Source organism: Stenella coeruleoalba (assembly GCF_951394435.1).
Source record: "Stenella coeruleoalba genome assembly, chromosome: 8".
NCBI lineage: Eukaryota > Metazoa > Chordata > Mammalia > Artiodactyla > Delphinidae > Stenella > Stenella coeruleoalba.
This window is the reverse complement of record NC_137154.1, coordinates 9,136,282-9,154,641: the sequence shown is the minus strand read 5'-3', so window position 1 is coordinate 9,154,641 and position 18,360 is coordinate 9,136,282. Positions and strand designations below refer to the sequence as shown.

Below are 18,360 nucleotides of genomic sequence, written 5' to 3'. Positions count from 1 at the left end.
CCGGAGTGCTGCAGCTCCGCATGCGGCCGCGAAAGACTCGAAGCGCCCTTTGCACTTCTCGGAGTTATTTGCAAGCGGCTTTGCCCGTTATTTGCATGAAAGGTCGACGCTCCGTCACCCTTTCCGCATTCCCCTTTTCCTTGCTCCCCATCCCCACAAAGGCCCTAGGCGCCCAGCCGCACCCCACAAAAGGACCGGGAGGCGACTTTGCTTTTGGTTTATTGCCCCTCAGCAGGCAGCGGGAGTCAGGGCCCCGGCTGGGGCTGCCCGGCTCAGCCAGCGGGTCTATACAGTGTGTGCAGGGGTGCCGTTCGCCCCCTCCAGGGAAATGCGCTTTTGGGAATGTCTCGAAGTCGAGGACAGGGTCGGCCCCGGTAATGGGGAATTTGGGTGGGGCGGGGCCACGCTGCAGGGCCTGTGGGTCCCGTAGGACAGCGGTCAGACGTCGAGAGAGGAGGCGGGGGACAGGGAGGGGGTTCGAGAGGGCGTTGCAGGCGCCGGCCCCGCGCCCCCAGGGCCCAGCACTCGCCACTGGAAGATGCTGGCGTCCTTGCCGCCCAGCGAGACGAGGTGCGAGTCGTCGTGCGTGAACCGGACGCTGGTCACGTGGCTGCCGTGACCACCGTACACGAGGCTCGGCGCCTGGGCAGGAAGGAAGGTCGGGCTACAGCGGCCGCGGAGCCCTGGGACCCCTCCCGCCCGGCCCCGGAGGCCCCGGGAGGCCTTACCTTGGCGCGGGCGCACGGGTACTGGAAGAGGTGCACTTTGCAGAAGTCGTCGGCCACAGCCACCACGCGCTCGTTGTGGGAGCGGCACAGGGAGTTGATGTCGGTTCCATCCGAGCCGTCAGGCCACACGCCTAGCACAGGGGCCAGCCTCAGCCCAGCCTCCCGGCCGCCACCCACGGTCCAGAGCGGCACCATTTCCGGCGCTCAGGCGGCCCGGCCACCCACCCACCGGCCGCGCGTTCCAGGCAATCCTTCCCGGTCCCGAGGGCCGGCCGGAGGGGCCTCCTGGGCTGGATTTGCCAGTTTCTTGACGCCCACCCCTCTACACCTGTCCAGCATTGCGAGCCCGGGACGGGCTGCACCTTGTCCCCGCACCTCTCCCACAGGGTTCCGCGGCCCTGGGCCCCTGCTCACCGTAGACATGGAAGCCCAGCACGCAGGTGTAGGTGGCCCACTCCCGGTCTCGGCTCTCATAACGATTCCTCAGCAGCTTACAGCCTCCAGCCACGTCCCCTGGGGAGAGGGAGCCCACCCAGCTCAAATCTCACCCTGCCCTCAGTGGGGAAGATGCCATGGAAGGGTTGGAAAGACTGGCTTGAGGCGGTGGCACGTGATCTGGTCAGGGTGGTAGCCCTCAGCCCAGGGCAACACCCAGCCCCATGTGCTTCCTGAGTTCTCAGCTGAAGTTGTCCTGTTTCTCATCAGTTCCTCCTCCCTTGATAATCAATCCCTCCACACCTGTCCTGAGAAACTTTTCCAAAACAATCTTTTCTTGGTGCATTTTTCAACTCCCCCAAGGCCTTGTGGGAACAAGACATGGTGCAAAACTGTGTGTGTGGTTTTTTTGTCCAAATGACAACATTTCTCCTATGTGTATAATTCTGACTCCACTTCAAACCCATCTCCACCTCCCTGTCTGACTGCCCCTCCACCTGGAGTTCCCCCACATCTTCTCCTTCATCCCCTCCCAACCAGGAGCCCCCTCACATAAATAAAACCCACCCCTATTACCCTCTCCCCATGCCCTCCCCTACTGTCACTCACAGTAAAGGATCTCATAGTCCCCAGAATTGGACATGATGAAGTTCCCATCCTTGGACCAGTCAAGGTGAGTGATGAAGCTGGAGTGACCCTGGGAGCAAGGGTCAAGAGACTAACAATGTAGCCACCGTTTCCCATCCCCTCACCCTCCTAAAGGACATTAGTTTACCTGCTATGGCAATGCCCCGCCCTCCACCCCAGCTTCCTCACCACACAGCGGCCAAAGCGGCTGGACTTGGCACCATCACTGGAAACGCTATAGATGTAGATCATGTTGTCATGGGAACCGATGGCCAGGTACAACCCATCTACAAAGACAGTCACTCAGAGAGGGAAGGGCCAGGGATGAGTCTAGGTTCCGGGGTGGGGGTGGCTCCCACCTGGGCTGTACCGGACCACTGAGAGCTGCTCATTGCCATCAGTGATGTCGGACACGATCTCTCTGGTCTCTGTGTCCAAAACTAGCCACCTAGAAGGGAGGGGGGTGGAAAGCAGGTGTGAGGATACCTGTCCTGAGCAGGGTAGGGGTTGGCAAGTCAGAGAGCCTCAGAGACACCAAAAGAAAGGCTGTGATGTAGACAGAGAGGTTATCTATCATTGCGGTCTTATGCTGGGAAGTGGGAAGGGGCTATGGGCAGATAAAAGCTGAGAGGCTCCTGATGCCATCTGAAAGGGAGAACAGGGGCCCAACTACCAGGGCCTTGTGGAGTCTGTTAAGCTTGTCACTTCCCTGTGTTAGTCTCCCCTATGCCCCTCCCATCCCCGCTGCTTCTCTAGCCTGAGCTGCCACCTCCTCCACTCCCAGGCTTGCTTGGAGGGGAGAATGGATGGGGGAGGGTGTGATGACAGCTGCCATAGGAGAGCAGGGGAGACCCTGGCTGCAGGGAAAAGCACTGAGAAGAGGGAGGGTGCAGTTGGGGCTCCTGAGCAGGCAGCGATCACACTCCTCCACCCCCGCCATTACCAGAAACCCTTCCCATACCTCCTGCTTTCCCCTCCCAGGAGTCCTGGCTCCCTCTCACCTCCCTGTGTTCAGTCCTACGGCCACAACTGCCCCACTGGGGTGGAAGTCAGCACAGAGACCAGTCTCCTGGGAGGGGGGAAAGGTGAATTCAAGAAGATGCCTTTCTAGTGAGGGAACTAAGATGGATACCTTGTCATCTTGATAACAATGTCAAAGCCCCCTCCTCTCAAGGATGAGAGGGACAGGAAACCTGGGATGGAGGCAGGGTATCACCGGAGCCTAAGCAGAGGTGCTACTCAAAACACTTAACAACCAGAAGTGACACCCCACAGCTGTGCTGGAGATTAACCGTCAGTTGCTGGATCAAGAGGACGTCTAAGGGCTGGGGGGAGGGCAGTGCTCAGGGGCACTGGAGGCATCAGTACAGAAGAATGAATATTTTACCAGCCAGTACAGCCACACCAGTACAAACGGGCTGCCTCTAGGAGCAAAAGGGAAGGGGGTGTTGGGGAAGGAGTGGTGGCCACAGGAGTCATGGTGGGCGTGACACTGAGGATCCGGGGACACAGAGCTCTACCTTGAGGTCGATGCTCCAGGCCAGCGCATGGCCCTCCCCATCCCACAGGCAGAGCTGCCGGTCATGGCCACAGGTGAGGAAACGGTTCTGGAAGGGATGTGTGCAGAGCCCCCAGAGCTCATCCGTGTGACCCTGCGGCAGAGCGTGCGCTGTCACCTCTGCCCCTCCCCAACAGCCCTTCCCTTCCTGCTCGCTCGAACCCTTGGCGCCCCCCCCAACCTGGATTACAGGGGAGAAGCCCTGGTCCAGATCTCCCCTCAGCAATGCGTTCTTCGTGGTTCCCACCAGCAGCTCAGAGCCAAGCCCCTCTGCAATGGCCCGCACGGCCCCAAAGTGTTCAGGAATCTGCAGAGTGGTGGCAGAAAGTCAGGGGCCCGCTGACCATTCCTCTTCCCTCTCCTTCCCTTGACCCCAGCCCAGCCCTCACCTCAGCTTCCTGGAGGGCCACCAACCCAGGCCCCCACTGGACCAGCCGGCGGTCCCGCCCACCACCACTCAGCACGGTCCCGTCCCGCCGGAGACACAGGGCGAAGATAGAACCCTCGTGAGCGTGCGCCTGGGCCACAATCCCGTAGGTCTCTGTTGGCAAAGTCCTGGGTGGGTCATGCTTTTGGGGTGCAGGGAAGTAGGGAACAGGAGCGGCCGAGGCCGTCACAATAGAGCAATGACTGCCGGGTGCTGAGTGCCTAGTCTGGTCCTCGGCTTCTCCCCAGTTTACAGACTGGACGACCAAGGTTCCGAGAAGTGAGGTAACTTCCTAAGGGCCAGGCAACTAGGGGCGAAACTGGGATTTGAACCCAGGGTCTGGCACACTCCAAAGCCCCAGCCCTCTCTGCCGTGCTGCCCCCTGCCCTCCTAGACTAGCCCCCCAGAGGGCCCCACCCTCGGACAGAGCACGATCAATTCTCAAGGGCAAAGGATGGGAAATCCTCTCCTCTGTTTTCACAGACCGTCTGGGGAACTAGCCTTCCCAGATGCCACCCCCAATCACATACCTTTGACCCCGCCCCTGCCTGGGGTCCTGGAATCTGAGAGGCTCCGCCCCCAGGTGAGAATGTTCCCCTCGGAGTCCCCTGTGAGAATGTCTCCGTCCGGAAGGAGCACAAAGCAGGGGATAAACTTGGGTTTCTTGTATTTCTAGGGGCCAGGCGAGCAGAGAGTAGAGGTCAAAGACGCTACAAGTCTCGGGACAGCTGGGAGTTGGGTAGCGTCAGGGTCTACAGTACTCAGACCAATACTTCCATCGCCACTCTGCCCTCCCCCACCACCCTGCACCCATCCACACCTCACCCCAAAGACACCCTGTTTCCTGGTGAGGGTCCCGTTCCCAGGAACCCCTGCTCCACCACTCCAGTTCCAGAAGTGGACGTGGGATTTCCCGCTGGTGACAATGCAGCTGCTGTCGCGAGGGTTGAAGCCAACGGCCAGGACTGAGTCATTTGTACTCTGAAGGGAAGATACTAGATTCAACCACTCCAAGCCCTGTGCACCTTCGTTCTACCAGACTCTCTTCAACTGGCATCCTGACAACTGGTCTGCAGCAGCCCAGGACCCTCAGGACAACCCTTCCTCCAAGGCCCTGGTCCCCTAAGAGCACTACTGGCAGTCACTCACTAGTGCCTAACACGGTGTCCCTCACGAGGTCAGAACCTCCGTGGTCCCCACTTCACAGCCTCAGAGAGGCTAGGAGGCTTGCTCCAGGGGACCAGGCCAGAAAGGAGGTACACGTACGGGGAAGTCTGGAGCTCTCTGCACTCCACCACTCCCAGCACCTCAACCTCAGCGCCCCACCAGGCCACCAGGATACCTCACCTTGATCTCAGCCAGCTTCGTTCCCCGGCTGCAGTCCCACACAGACAGCATGTGCTCGTTGGAATCATCCACCACACAGAGGAAAGCACCCAGATCCTGAAGATGGGGGACACATCAGAGGGGCCGAGTAAGGCCTGGAGGTCTCAGGATTCATGGTCCAAATTAGGCCAGAGGTGCCACGACAGGCTGAGAGAGCAGAAGGGGCCACACTGTCTCTTAGGAGAACCGGCTGGGTGGGGCTTAGGAAGGCCAGGACTTCTGAGGCTTCCTGGTGAAGTACAAGGAGGGGGTTCCCGGACAGGGAAGATGGGGGCCTCGAGGCGCCGGGGCCAGCTCACCGCAACTGAAAAGGCCAGGGCCCCCACACCCCGCTCGAAGGCCCCCAGTCCGATCTCCTGCAGCTTCAGTAGCGTCTCTGAGTCCCAGACATGAACCACAGGCTGCAGGGGCTGGTGGAAGAGAAGGGGTCAGGGGTGTGAAGGACAGCTGGGCTGGAATTTCATCCTGTCTGCCTGGCGTTTGACTGTGGCCTTACCTTTCCATCCTTATCCACTCCGGCTGTCTGTCCTGAGGCTACACGCACACCATCAGGGTGAACAGCCAGGCTAAGTGGGGGAGGAGACACTCTAGGGAAGGGGGTCGGTGGTCTCTCAAGACCACCCAGGCCACTCTCCTCTCCTGTTCCTCCACACCCACCCAGACCCTCTTCCTGCCAAGCCCACCATCCCCATGCCTAGAGCTGCCCACTCCCAAGCCCTAGGACCCTCACCATCGAACGCAGTCCGTGTGCCCCCGGTAATGTCTCTGGCCGCCACCTCCAGGACCCCCTGGGCCTCCCCCGGGCCGGTACAGCACCACCACACAGGCGATAAAGTAGACCACCTCCCCAGAGCGCAGCACAAACAGATTAGAGCGGGAGTCACGACCCCGGTACCCGTAACTGGAGTGGGGATCATGGTCAAGGAAAGGGTCAGATCAAGGGCACCACGAGGAAAAGGAGAGGAAGACAGAGCTCTGGCTACAGCAGCGCCACTGGCAGAGGATGGAAGCGGAGGATTCAGAGGTCTCACTCTCCTTGCAGACCCAGGAGGTGCAAGCGGGGGGGACATTCCAGGATGGGAAGGGTGGTTCCCATGGGACTGGAAGGGGCAGGATACACCCAGTCAAGGCTGAGGGTCTCCGGGGGTGGGCCGCTGGGCAGCTCCTCGAGGCTGCGGATGCCAGACGGGATGTACATGGTAATGGGGCGGCCGCGAAGGAACATCTTCACTGAGATGCCTTCTACAAAAAAAGAAGGGGGTGTCAATCACGACCCTGTAGCTTCCCTTCCAGGAAAGCCAGAGCAGAACTCAACCCACCATACCTCACAGGTCCCCCAAAATAGCTCCTGGGGCTGCAGCCCAAACCCTAACCCCATCATCCAAGTTCTTCCGGATCCCTCTGTACATACCTAAATTATAATTGCTCCTCCGAGATCCAGGACCCCCAGGGCTGGAGAGGGCGTCTTTTCCCCCACGGCTGTTGCGAAGGAAGAAAAGCACAGGGATTGGGGTCAGGTCCTAAGACATAATTGTGGAGGGGCAGGACGTAAGAAAGGAGGCTACCCTAGAGATGACAGTCACCTCTGCAGAATTTCAGTTTGCAAAGTGTGCATTCAGAGCTCAGGTGGGGACTTTTAGCTCCATTTAAGGCATGAGAAGACTGAGGATAAAGAGGCTGAGTAAGCCTGTAAGAGGCAGGGTGGGGTGACACTTTCCTCCAGACCACCAGGCCTCTGGCTATTAACCGCTTCATTTTCCCATCTGTAAAATGGGCCTTTAGTGAATCCAGAATGTACATCAGCCCTGCCTTTCAGGGATCTGAGAGGTAAGCAAGAATAGTCCTTCTCTCTCAAGGGGAAAGTGACAGGTGAATTCCAGAGATCACTGTCCTTAGATAATAAGGTGACCATCTCTCTTCAAAGAATAAAAGAGAGGCCAAGGATCGGGCTAGAATGAACACTCAGGCGTCCCGGGGCCTGTACACACTCTGAGACAACTATGCTCAGCCACCAGGATTTCCCCTTGCTCTCTAGAAGTAAAGCTTGGTACGCTGGGGTGTGGGAGGAGGCTGAGACTCTGAGGACCGTCACCATGAAAATCATGGGTGCTTTTGGAAAACCTCTTGGAATCTTGGAAGGTATGTTGTGATATGGTGGAAACGGCAGGGGAACTGGAGTCAGGAAGAGTGGGGTTGGAATCCTGGCTCTAGCTGTGTGACCCCAGACAAATGACTTACCCTCTCTGAGCCTGCTTCTTCACCTGGACAATGATCAGCATGAGACCACCTACCCCCCAAGGATGTCATGGGGACTGAATGAGACGGAGGAGGTCGAGGGTTTAGCACAGTGCCGGGTACACGGCAGGCACCCCAGGAGTGCTTGTTCCTTTCTTCCTGTTGGGCAATGAGGTCCCCCCACCCCACCCAGGGAAGTGAGGTGAGGGATGTGAAAAGTCAAGAACCTGAGCCTGGGGTGGGGCGGGCTGGGGGGAGGGGAGCCTCGCCCACCTCTCTGTGCTCCCTGACCGCAGCAACAGGTTGGCCGAGGAAGCTGCCTTCCGGGAGAGTTTCTGGCGAGGCCGCTCTGAGGGGGACGAGGAGGAGGAAGAATTTCTCCGGGGCCTGGTCGGACGGGGTACAGTGAGCAGGTGAAAGTCATTCCCTCGGATCGTGCTCCCCACTCCTCCCTCCCCTCCCAGCCTCTGCCGCAGGACACTCACGTGTCAGTACGCTGTGGGGGCTGCACCAGCCTGAGGAGCCCTGGGGGGCCGGGCGAGCCAGTGCCACTGCTGCTGCTGCCCCCTCCTTCGGACTGGGTCCCACCGGGCTCTTCACCGCCCCCATGCGGGGCCGCGGGCCCGTTGATCAGGCCAGGGGGGCCAGGTGATGACTCCGTCTCCACCTCTGTCTCTGTCTGGGTGCCTCGGCTCACCGAGGAGGGGCTGTGTGTGGGTGGCAGTCCCGGGGGAGCTGCAGCGCTGCTGGGGAGCCAGTGCATCAGCCCGATGCGCCTGGGGCAGGCCCCAGCAAGGGGGAGGAAGAAGGTTTGACAACATGCATACCTGTCCCTTGTAGGGCCTGGTGCGCCAGGGTCCTGCAGGGAGGTGGGAGGCGCCTGCAGCCGCAGCAGGCGAAGAGCTTCTGCCAAGGCTGCCTTTACCAGCTCCATCTCCTTCTCCTGCACCTGAAGCCGCCGGCTCAGGGACTGCAGGGCCTCCTGAGCAGGGCCCTCACCTGGGAAAGGGGCAAGAAGCAGTCAGAATGTACCCACCACCTGGGGAAAGGCTTGAGGGGATTCTCTCTGCCCCCAGCTGTGCATTTGTCCAATAGGACCTGCACCCTTCGAGCAGCTCCAGGCTTGGATGCGCTCCCAGAGGGGAGGAGACGGGTAGTAAAGGATCAAGGGCCTCCTTGTGGCAGGGCAGGCGAGGAACCTGGCAAAGCTCCCTTCCTGCTGCCGTCCCAGCCTCCGCAAAGACAGGGAGTACCATGGAGTACCCGGGGGAAAAAATGGAGTACTGGCGAGGAACGTGGGAACCACAGGCTGAAGCGCAGTGCTGGTGAGGGACGACAGGGCCCAGCCCAGAGCAAGCTCAGGTCTCCAGAGAAGGCAGAGAAACTCAGAGGGAGCACCCGGAGAAAAGTGGGGGGGACACAACAGTACAGTCATCCTGAGGACTCAGAGAAGAAGACGACATCTAGAGTGACAGGAGAGGGTATGAGTGGAGAGAAGAGTCATAGCGAAGGTCCCAGGGTAACAGTGGGGGTCCGAAGTAAAAAGACCCAAAATCCCAGGAAAAGAGGCCCAGAGTAACACAGGAGGTAAGGAAATTTTCGAGGGGCCCAAAGTAACACGAGAGGTAGGATGACGTTGGGGAAGTCCGAAATGACAGTTGGAGGACCCAAGTAACTAGGGAGAGCGACCTGAGGTACAGTGGAGGATGCTCAGAGCCCCCGGAGCCGAGGAGCACGCGGGGACGCCCCGAACAGCCGTCGGGCAATGGCAGCGCCCGACCGGCCGGCGCTCCGGGAAGGGGCACGCCGCCCGCCCCGCCCCGTACTCACCGGGCCCCCCGGCCCCGTCCATCCGGCCCCCGGCTTGCTCCGAGCGGCGGCGGCGGAGGAGGAGGCGTCTAAGCCGCCGGGGCCATGGCCAGAGAGAGGGGAAGGGGAAGCACCCCGGGGCGCGCGCGCAAGGGAGCCGAGCCACCCCCCGGGGGCGCTGTCGGGCGCGGGGAAAGGGCCTGGAGGGGGCGCTGTGGGGCGGGGCCGCAGGCTCCGGGGCCCGCCGGGGCCTCGGACTCTCCCGGGACCGCTCTTGGCTCCCGGGGGTGGGGTGGCGGGGCCGTCCTGGGCCCCAGCGCCGCAGCACAAACAGGCGCCGGACGCGAGGCCGCCAGGAAGCGCGGGAGGTGGGGGGGCGGGACGAGGGGGGGGCCGGGCCGCCTGGTAACCCCTCCCTGTCCGGGCCTCGCAGCTCGCTTCGGGGGCGGGGCCAACCCGTTGACCCCCGGCCCCCTCCGGCCACTACCCTCCAGGCCCTTCCGGGATCCTGGCCCTCGGACTCCCTGGGGACCTGGGAAGGAGCGCGGGCCGTGAGGTCTCCCGCCCCCAGCCCCTAGCCTGTCGAGGCAGAACCGACCAGCCCCTCCCCACTTCCGCGAAGGGACAGGGGCGGGGTCACGAAATAGGCCTTTTGCCCGGGGGCGGGGCTTTTCCTAAGGGGCAAGGCCAAGGCATCCCGAATTGGGACTGGCAGGGCACAGGGCAGAGGGTTATTAAGGCTATGGCGGGAGGATGCCCAGGGTATTGGGGTCAGGGTGGCATTAGCCCAGCTCAAGCCAGGCTGGGCTGACGCAGCATCCTGCCGCGGCCAACCCCTGTCCCTGACAGCTCTGCTGTCCCTTGGGCAGAGATGGGAGATGGCGCCGGTGCTGCCGCTGGTGCTGCCCCTCCAGCCCCGCATCCGTCTGGCGCAGGGCCTCTGGCTCCTCTCCTGGCTGCTGGCGGTGGTCGGTGGCCTCACCCTCCTCTGTAGCGGGCATCTCCTGGTCCAGCTGTGGCACCTTGGCACCTTCTTGGCTCCCTCCTGCCCGGTCGCTGCCCTGCCCCAGGTTGCCTTGGCAGCCAGTGCAGTGGCTCTGGGCACAGGACTGGTGGGTTCAGGAGCCAGCAGGGCCAGTCTGGATGCAGCTCAATACCCTCCCTGGCGAGGGGTCCTGGGCCCGCTGCTGGTGGCTGGCACAGCTGGTGGCGGGGGGCTCCTGGTTCTTGCCCTGGGGCTAGCCCTGGCTTTGCCTGGGACTCTGGACACAGGACTGGAGGAGGGCCTGGGGACTGCCTTGGCTAACTACAAGGACACAGAGGTCCCCGGACGCTGTCAAGCCAAACGGCTGTTGGACGAGCTGCAGCTGAGGCACCACTGCTGCGGGCGCCATGGGTACAAGGATTGGTTTGGGATCCAGTGGGTCAGCAACCGTTACCTGGATCCCAATGACCAGGACGTGGCTGAGTGAGTGATTTGCTTCTCCTCCTCCCTCTTCCTTCTTCTCCTCCTCTTCCTCCTTCCTTGCAACCCCACCTCACCCAGACAGGCAATGAGTAGAGTCTAGTGACTGAGAGAATGGAGCACAGCTCTGCCATGTTTTAGCTGTGTGACCCAGGGCATGTTACCAAACTGCTCTGGGCCCATTTGCTTGTCTGTAAACTGGAGATGATAAAAGTCCCACCTTACAGAGTTGTCGTAAGGATAAACGAATGATGTCTGCATGCCTGGCACATAGTAAAGCAGTCAGTACATGTCTCACTCGTCTTTTCCCTTCTCAACTCCTGTGCCCTGCAGCTTCTCCCCCAGGCCTCTATCTCCAGACATCCTAACACCCCTGCCCCTCCCTTTGCAGCCGGATCCAGAGCAATGTGGAAGGCCTATATCTGATTGATGGGGTCCCTTTCTCCTGCTGTAATCCCCACTCACCCAGACCTTGCCTGCAAAGCCAGCTCTCAGACCCCCACGCCCACCCCCTCTTTGATCCCCGACAGCCCAACCTAAACCTCTGGGCCCAAGGATGCCATGAGGTGCTGCTGGGGCACCTGCAGGGGCTGGCGAGCACACTGGGCAACATGCTGGCTGTTACCTTCCTGCTGCAGGTGAGTCAGCAAAGTGTCTGAGGCCTCCTCTGGGCCTCCTCACCGCCTCCAACCCAGGGGCCCCTGAAACTGCTGTGACCCTCATTGACCTCTTGCCCCTTGCTTTCCCCACAGACTCTGGTACTCTTGGGCCTGCGGTACCTGCAAACGGCACTGGAGGGGCTCGGAGGAGTCATCGATGGGGAGGGAGAGGCCCAGGGCTATCTCTTTCCTGCTGGGCTGAAAGACATGCTGAAAACAGCGTGGCTACAGGGAGGGGTGGCCCGCAGGCCAGCACCTGAGGAGGCCCCACCAGAAGAGGAACCTCCCAAGGAGGGTCTACCTGAGGCCTAGTGGCCTGGAGCTTGGGGTGGGGATGAGGGGTGGGGGGAAGGGGAGAGATGGACAAGCCTGGAAACCTCACAACTCCTTATAGGCTCCAGGTGGGGGAGGAGGGATCTCTGGGATTAGAGGGTTAAGGATAGTCAGTGAGCTGGACTGGGGTAGGAGAGAAAACCAGGTGTCCTAGGGCCTAGCCCATGGCCAGAACCACCAGGGAAGAACAGAAAAAAAAACCAGGGTGGTGGGAAAGTGACATGGGAAGGACTGGAGGCTGCTTCTGGTGCACAGACTCAATAAAGCTTTTGGACTGAAGCCACTGATCTTCCTCTTCAAGGGGGTGGGGGCCCTGAGAGAACTGATTTCCGTCTGATGGAGAAGCCAGGACTCCAGGGGTTTGACCTGGTAAGGATCAAATGCAAGAACCTGACATGGGAAGTGAAGGAAAACAGAAGCCCCTCCAAGTTGAGTGTTTTTATTCTGGAGGTTGGGGCGGGGGGGGGGGGTCAGCATGCTCAGGTGGGGAGGGTCCAGCCCAGCTCCTCCAGCCCCCCAGTGCATGCCCAGCCCCAATAAGTTACCCAGTCACTCAGCCGCCCTCCCGCCCGAGACTCTCTGTTTTCTGCTCCGCCCCAGACAAGCCCATCTGGCTCAACACAAGGGCTGCTTGTCCCTAGCCTGTGAGCAGTGCCACAAGGCAAGCTGGGGGAGGGGAGAAGCAGCTGGGCCACGCCCTGGGGTTGAAGGGGCAGAAGGGCCGCCCCTGGCTCTGAGGGCTCAGGACTTGGAAAACCACATCCTGGGCAGGCCAGGGATCCAGTCCCACAGATCTGTGTCTGATGAGGTGGTGGGCAGTGGAGGGCCGCCATCACACCTCGACAGCTGGGTCTGAGCCTCGGCCCTGCCGCTGCAGCTGCTCCTCCTGCTTCGTCTTGGGCTTCTCTGTCCGCGTATGCCACACCAGAACCTGTCCCGAGAGCTTTCAGTTAGAGCCGGGCCCAGCCACAGCCAAGCCTCTGGGGCATGCAGTGTAGAACGGATTCTCCAACCCCCTCGACACACACTGGGTTGGCTGCCAAGTATGAAGGGTGGGTGGGGGGAGCCTTTAGTGCCTCTAAAATGGGGCTTAATCCCTTACCCTCTCTGTGTCACACGGGTGCCAGGAGACAGAGTGGCAGGAAGACCACTTTCCTTCCCTGCCTCCCAGCTTCCCCTTCAGGAGAGCAAGCAAGGTTGAATCTGAGCCCTGGAGGGTCTCTCCTGGTTCAAACACCCATCCCTGATCCTACTCCCCAGGGCCTCATTCCACTTCTCCCATCCCACAGTCAGATTTCCCACAGTCAGATTTCCGTGCCCACCTCCATCCCCTTACCCGAGTGCAGTTGGCAGCCCGTGGCTCCAGGTCCTTGGGATCGACAAGGTGGCTCAGGAGGCTGCTCTCCAGGTGGCCCCGAGGAGCAGTAGCATCAAACCGGGCATTGGGTTTCGCCAACAGCAGGGGCAGGGAGACGGCAAATCCCGCCATATCCAGTGGGAAGGGCCTATTGGGCTCCCACGCGGTGTGGAAGCCCACGACCCGGCCATCCTGTACGCGAGGGCCCTCGAATCGCAGGCCGCCCACCAGCCCCACTGGCCACACTGAGACGCCACGGGTCCAGCGCATCTACCGGAAGTCAGGAAAGAAGAAACAGACAGGAGGTGGCCCAGAGGAATGGGAGCAGCGGGAAGGACCACTTGAGTCACTCTGCCCCACCGCTCCCCACTCCTCACCTAGGGAAAAAGATGAAGCGGGCCCCACCTGGCCTGTTTCCCCAACCCCATCTCAGTGCTCACCTCCTCAAAGAGTTCCCGGCTGTAGGTGTTGTCATCATCAGCAAAGTACACGACTCCCCGGGTGCCTGGTGGGGGTGGATCCTTCTCTCCCGCCACAGCACCCCCTCTGCTCCGGAGCCAGTCCAGGGCCCTGTTCCGTTGCTCAACACCTCGGGGCCGAACCCAGCCTGGCTCGCCCTCCCGGAGTCGCTGGGCCTTGGGGGTGAGGACCGCCAGGTGTGTGAAGAGGAGGCCAGAGGCAGCCAGCAGCCCCGAGACCAACGGGGTGGGGCCCTCAGCATCCTCTACCAGCAGCCAGTGCAACCGGGGCACCAGGCTTAGGGTCTGGGACAGCCGCACCAGCTCCGCCTTCTGCACCAGCCTGCAGGGGGAAAGATGCAGGAGGGAAAGGGGTGGGCACCATTTGCCCACTCCAGAGGGTACATATGGCTTCTCCTGGGCCACTCCTAGCACCGCCCCCCCCCCCGTGACCTTTCCCTGACCAGCACCCAAATGCCCTGTTCTTTTCTTTGTCTTGTTTTGTTTTTTGACCCAGCCACTCAGCTTGCAGGATCTTAGTTCCCTGACCAGGGATGGAACCCATGCCCACTGCAGTGGAAGCGCTGAGTCCTAACCACTGGACCGCCAGGGAATTGATTCACCTGCCCTGTTCTTAATGTCCATGTCTGTCACTCACCTCAACCCCAGGGCTCTGACTATAAATTAAGGGCACAGTCTTTGAAATCAGATCTGGGTTTGAACGCCAGTTTTGTAACTTATTAGGTGAGATATCTGGGGAAATGGCTCCATCTCCCCAAGGCTCAGTTTCCTTTAAATAACTTTAAAATAACAGTACTTTACAACAATGTTGTTTTAAAGATTAAATAAGATCATGACTTTTTAGAATACCAGTAGGACCATGTTCTTTGCCGCCTATGCTTGGATTTCCAGGTAGAAGAGTTTAGAGGAGCCCTTTGGCTCATTCCTCTTCAGGGGACGAAGATTTATCCGAGTTTAGACAAGAAACTGGGAAGGTAGGGGCCCAGTCTCTTGCAGGCTTCTTTACCCTTCAGATGGGCCTGCCCGCCCCAGGCTTGATGGTGTGTGTAGGGAGGTGGAGAGGGTCTAGAGATGCCCTGGCGTAGGTGGGTCAGCCATCTGATTCCAGGCAGATGTCAGCAAGCCCTTTTGGCTACAGATTCAAAACCACATTTCCCAGTTGGTTTGTGTCACCAATAACGCTACGTTTTATTAAAAAAAAAAAAAAAGGAACACACTTAGCACAGTGTGGGGCAGAGAGTAAACACACTGCAAATAATAGCTGGTGTAACTATTTCTAGACCCCCGTATGACCGCAGGGCCAAGTCCTTTTCTACTTCGATTTAGTCAAGGGCTTCCCAAACTTTCTCACCAAAGGCTCCCTAAGGAGAGAGAGTGAACTCACTGGCAAGTTCAGAATTTCTTTGCAACTTTATTGTTCTATCTTAAAACTTCTCAGGAATATTGTATTCTACTTCACAGCGCATCCCTGTCTATTTTAATAGAAAAACATTTTCCCACAAATCTTAGAGTAATGATGTGGTTCATTTAGCCTGTCATTTGTCATGCCTTAGCTTGAGGAACATCCCCTGGCCCAGCGCCTCCCGAAACTCATCATCGACCCCAGCCTCTTGGTCCATGCAGATGTTGGGTGCATCACAGCCCATACCTGGCATAGGTGGGGGTAACAACATAGATAGTAGGCAGAGCCTCAGGTTCAGGGGGCTGGGCGGGGGCAGGGGGTGGACGGCGGAGATCGGCTTGCAGCTGGGAAATCCTCAGATCCTTCTGCCGAAGCTGCTCTGCTGCTGCCCGCAGGGGAGAGAGGCAGTCACATGGCTGGCCTGGTCCCAGGAAGCAGGGATGGGGGCAGAGAACCACAGTATGTTCAGCATCCCAAAGGGCCATAACCTTCTGTTCAACTAGCCAGTGCAGGGCTCTCTTTACAACTTCTCTAACAGCTTTTCTATGCCTTGGGTGGTGGGGAGCTCACTGCCTCAATTAGCAGCCCCTCTCCGACTTTACCAATTCCATCCATTACAGTTTTCATTTGGCTATTGAGCTGATTACCTGCCTCCATCCTTTCTACCTTCTGGTCCTAATTCTGCCTTCTGGAACCATAAAGAACAAGTTGATCTCCTAAAACAGGACAGTCTTTCAAATACCTGAGGATCATGCAGTGGCCCAGTCTCTAAATCCCTGCATAAGAGGCAGGGTTCAATCTGTTCCACTGGCTGTGTGACCAAAGACTCATTAAATTCATTGATTCCATCATTGGATAAATATTTATTGAATGCTCCTCCTGGGAGGCACTGCCTTAGGTGCCCGGGATGCAGCTTAGGAAAGCAAACAGACATGGTCCCTGCCCTCATGGAGGTTTCAGTTTAGTGGAGGAGCTGGACACTAAGCAAAGAAACAAATTAATAAAATTATTAGAAACCGTGGTAAGGGCCATGAAGGAAACAAATAGGATAGAGACTTAAAGAGAATCCAGATTGAGAAGAGGTACTTTAGCTAAGGTGGTCAAGGAAGGCCTGTGAGGCGGTGACATGTGAGCTGAAACCTGAAGGATGAGAGAGGGAGCTGGGAAAGAGCTGGGCGAAGAGCACCACAGGCAGCGGGGACAGGTTAAGTGCTTGGAAGCAATGAGTGTGGGGTTTTCAAGAAACTGTCATGAAGCCAGTGTGGCCGGAGCAGAGCGAGCGAGAGGGTTAGGAAATGGGGTTAGAGAGGCAGACCAAGGCAGGATCATGCGGGGCCTTGCAGGCTCTGGGAAGGAGTCTGATTTCACCCGAGGTGCGGCGGGCAGCCGCGGTGCGTTCTAGAGAGGGGAGTGCGCCCGGCGGCCGCAGAGGGCTGTAGAAGGGCCGAGCCGGATGAATGGGGTCTGCGCGGGGGTTCATCCCCAGGGCGGGACGCTCGGCGACGGGTGCCCGAGGGCCGACCCGCCGCGCCCCCGCCCCGCCCCGCTCACCGAGCTGCACCAGCGCGTAGAGGAGGCCGGCGATCGACACCAGGAAGTAGGCGAGGAACACGTTCTTCAGCTTCAGCTTCATGGCCGCGCCACCGCCGGCGCCTGGGCAGGCGGGGTCCTGCAGGCACGAAGTTCCCCGCCCCCAGCCCGCCAGCCTGCAAGCCCCGCCCCTGAAGCGGCCCCGCCCCTTGACCCGCCCTCCTCACCCTCCTCTCGACCTGCTCCCAGGAGCTGGAGCTGGCAGTAAACGTCGCGGCCCACTTCCGGTCAGTCTGCACACTCCCTCCCTCCGGGTTAATTTCCGCTCCCACCGCCTAGTTCTGGGAACCACGGTAGTGGGTGACGTCATATCCGGCGTATCAACTGCGCGCGGCCGGCGGTCAAAAGCCAGGTAGGGTACTTGGGAGTGCCTTTGGGACCCTCCCCTTGATCTCTAGTCCCTCTGCGCAGATTTTCTCCTTATAGTCATTCATTCATCCATCAGTCACTGCAGGTAGTAACAGTACCTCAGTACATACTTGTTACATGAATGAGTGAAATCTAGGGCCTATCATGTACCAAGCCTGTGCCCTGGGTGTCTCATACAATCCTCACTATAATCCTTTGATTATAATTTTAATACAATTTAGGATATTAAAACTCTAAAGATTGATGTTGCAGAATTTTGATATTTAACAAGGTACTCTTGGCAAAAATGCAAAAAATACATAGTAATCTAATAAATTAAACCAAAAAATAGTAAAGGGGTATTTTTGATATTTCATTAATTAATCAACCTCTCATATTCTAATATTTCTTGGATTTTTTTTTTGAATTTCTAGTATGACTTGGAATCAGGTCCCTTTCTGGGATGAAGAGTTTATATCCATAGTGTTTTTCCAGCACATCTGGCAGTAGTTCAGGAGCAAACTGCTCTTCTTCAGGGTTGTCACAGTATCTTGGTCCACTTCTGTGTGAGAGATAGGTATTGTCCCCATTTTACAGATAAGTAACTAAAAGTGCGCCAAATCATGTAATTCCCATCGTACAATTTTCTATGTCCCTTCTAGATACCTGACTCCAGGAGCTGTACTGTCTCCTTTGACCCACACTGAAACAGGTGACAGAAGGGGTGGGGGTAAAATGTCAAGGCAATGAGCTACCTCCCAGAGAATTAACTGGAAATTTCTCTTTTTAAAATAAATTTATTTATTTGTTTACTTTTGGCTGCACTGGGTCTTCGTTGCTGCTCGTAGGCTTTCTCTATTTGCGGCCAGCGGGGGCTACTCTTCATTGCGGCGCGTGGGCTTCTCATTGCAGTGGCTTCTCTCGTTGTGGAGCATGGGCTCTAGGCACGTGGGCTTCAGTAGTTGTGGCACGTGGGCTCAGTAGTTGTGGCTCACAGGCTCTAGAGTGCAGGCTCAGTAGTTGTGGCTCACGGGCTTAGCTGCTCCGCGGCATGTGGGATCTTCCCAGACCAGGGCTCGAACCCATATCCCCTGCATTGGCAGGCGGATTCTTAACCACTGCACCACCCAGGAAGCCCCTGGAAATATTTCTTGAGCTGAGGAATTCCAGAAACACAACCCCTAACTCCTCACAGGCATAAACCATCCTGAGCAGTAATTTTTCCAAACAAAACCTAGTTTCTTGTTAAAATAATCTCTAAGACTTGTGGTCAGTCTACAAAATGGAGGAAACTATTTCCTGTCACTAAAACAATGGGAAATTTTTAAAAATGCTGCTAGCTAAAGAGAAGCAGTCTTTAGTATGAGAACATCTGACATATAGCTATTTCTATTCAAGACGGACCCCATTAGCTCTGGTCACCACTATTAACTAGGCCTACCAAAATCTGATGACCTTGCTGGGCTCCTCTATGAAAATACTTGCATCAGGGACTTCCTTGTGGCGCAGTGGTTAAGAGTCC

The 18,360-nt window shown here is 58.2% G+C and overlaps 3 protein-coding genes across 7 annotated transcripts; 1 reads left to right on the top strand and 2 right to left on the bottom strand.

Annotated features, from left to right (window-relative positions):
- Positions 1 to 88: 88 nt before the first annotated feature.
- EML3 (EMAP like 3) lies at positions 89 to 9,534 on the bottom strand. Of its 4 annotated transcripts, none has more exons than XM_079929423.1 (22): positions 9,227 to 9,534; positions 8,224 to 8,395; positions 7,882 to 8,142; positions 7,670 to 7,783; positions 6,573 to 6,640; positions 6,280 to 6,403; positions 5,892 to 6,062; positions 5,658 to 5,727; positions 5,461 to 5,571; positions 5,123 to 5,218; positions 4,594 to 4,756; positions 4,306 to 4,395; positions 3,738 to 3,889; positions 3,530 to 3,655; positions 3,311 to 3,442; positions 2,792 to 2,859; positions 2,150 to 2,238; positions 1,980 to 2,077; positions 1,773 to 1,860; positions 1,143 to 1,241; positions 729 to 859; positions 89 to 642 (listed from the first exon to the last, which is right to left on the bottom strand). In XM_079929423.1, exons 1-22 carry the CDS (start codon positions 9,246 to 9,248, stop codon positions 439 to 441), a joined length of 2,649 nt encoding a protein of 882 aa, XP_079785549.1. In that variant the 5' UTR covers positions 9,249 to 9,534; the 3' UTR covers positions 89 to 438. The 4 variants fall into 4 exon arrangements, 3 of the variants coding, with proteins under 3 accessions (XP_079785549.1, XP_079785547.1, XP_079785548.1); XM_079929421.1 differs by having other exon boundaries at positions 4,306 to 4,447; positions 4,601 to 4,756; XM_079929422.1 differs by having other exon boundaries at positions 4,306 to 4,447; positions 4,601 to 4,756; positions 7,882 to 8,139.
- Positions 9,535 to 9,617: 83 nt separating this feature from the next.
- On the top strand, positions 9,618 to 11,641 carry ROM1 (retinal outer segment membrane protein 1; the record flags this gene model as incomplete). The annotated part of the gene is made up of 3 exons (XM_079930459.1): positions 9,618 to 10,673; positions 11,062 to 11,308; positions 11,423 to 11,641. The coding sequence occupies exons 1-3, from the start codon at positions 10,084 to 10,086 to the stop codon at positions 11,639 to 11,641; spliced, it is 1,056 nt and encodes a 351-aa protein (XP_079786585.1). The 5' UTR covers positions 9,618 to 10,083.
- A 455-nt stretch (positions 11,642 to 12,096) lies between these two features.
- On the bottom strand, positions 12,097 to 16,595 carry B3GAT3 (beta-1,3-glucuronyltransferase 3). Of its 2 annotated transcripts, none has more exons than XM_079930205.1 (5): positions 16,452 to 16,595; positions 15,147 to 15,321; positions 13,460 to 13,820; positions 12,999 to 13,289; positions 12,097 to 12,593 (listed from the first exon to the last, which is right to left on the bottom strand). In XM_079930205.1, exons 1-5 carry the CDS (start codon positions 16,531 to 16,533, stop codon positions 12,495 to 12,497), a joined length of 1,008 nt encoding a protein of 335 aa, XP_079786331.1. In that variant the 5' UTR covers positions 16,534 to 16,595; the 3' UTR covers positions 12,097 to 12,494. The 2 variants fall into 2 exon arrangements, with proteins under 2 accessions (XP_079786331.1, XP_079786332.1); XM_079930206.1 differs by having other exon boundaries at positions 15,147 to 15,282.
- Between the last annotated feature and the right edge of the window lie 1,765 nt (positions 16,596 to 18,360).

What these genes read in the sequence shown, in the direction of transcription:
- B3GAT3 (XM_079930205.1), bottom strand. Translation starts at nt 16,533, where the DNA reads ATGAAGCTGAAGCTGAAGAACGTGTTCCTCGCCTACTTCCTGGTGTCG. An exon ending in CTACGCGCTGGTGCAGCTCG is followed by an intron (nt 15,322 to 16,451) that starts GTGAGCGGGGCG and finishes TCCTGGGACCAG; the next exon opens with GCCAGCCATGTGACTGCCTC. An exon ending in GCCGGGAACTCTTTGAGGAG is followed by an intron (nt 13,290 to 13,459) that starts GTGAGCACTGAG and finishes GACTTCCGGTAG; the next exon opens with ATGCGCTGGACCCGTGGCGT.
- EML3 (XM_079929421.1), bottom strand. Translation starts at nt 9,248, where the DNA reads ATGGACGGGGCCGGGGGGCCCG. An exon ending in CCAGGCCCTACAAGGGACAG is followed by an intron (nt 8,143 to 8,223) that starts GTATGCATGTTG and finishes CTGGCTCCCCAG; the next exon opens with CAGCGCTGCAGCTCCCCCGG. An exon ending in CCCCCACAGCGTACTGACAC is followed by an intron (nt 7,784 to 7,881) that starts GTGAGTGTCCTG and finishes CCGTCCGACCAG; the next exon opens with GCCCCGGAGAAATTCTTCCT.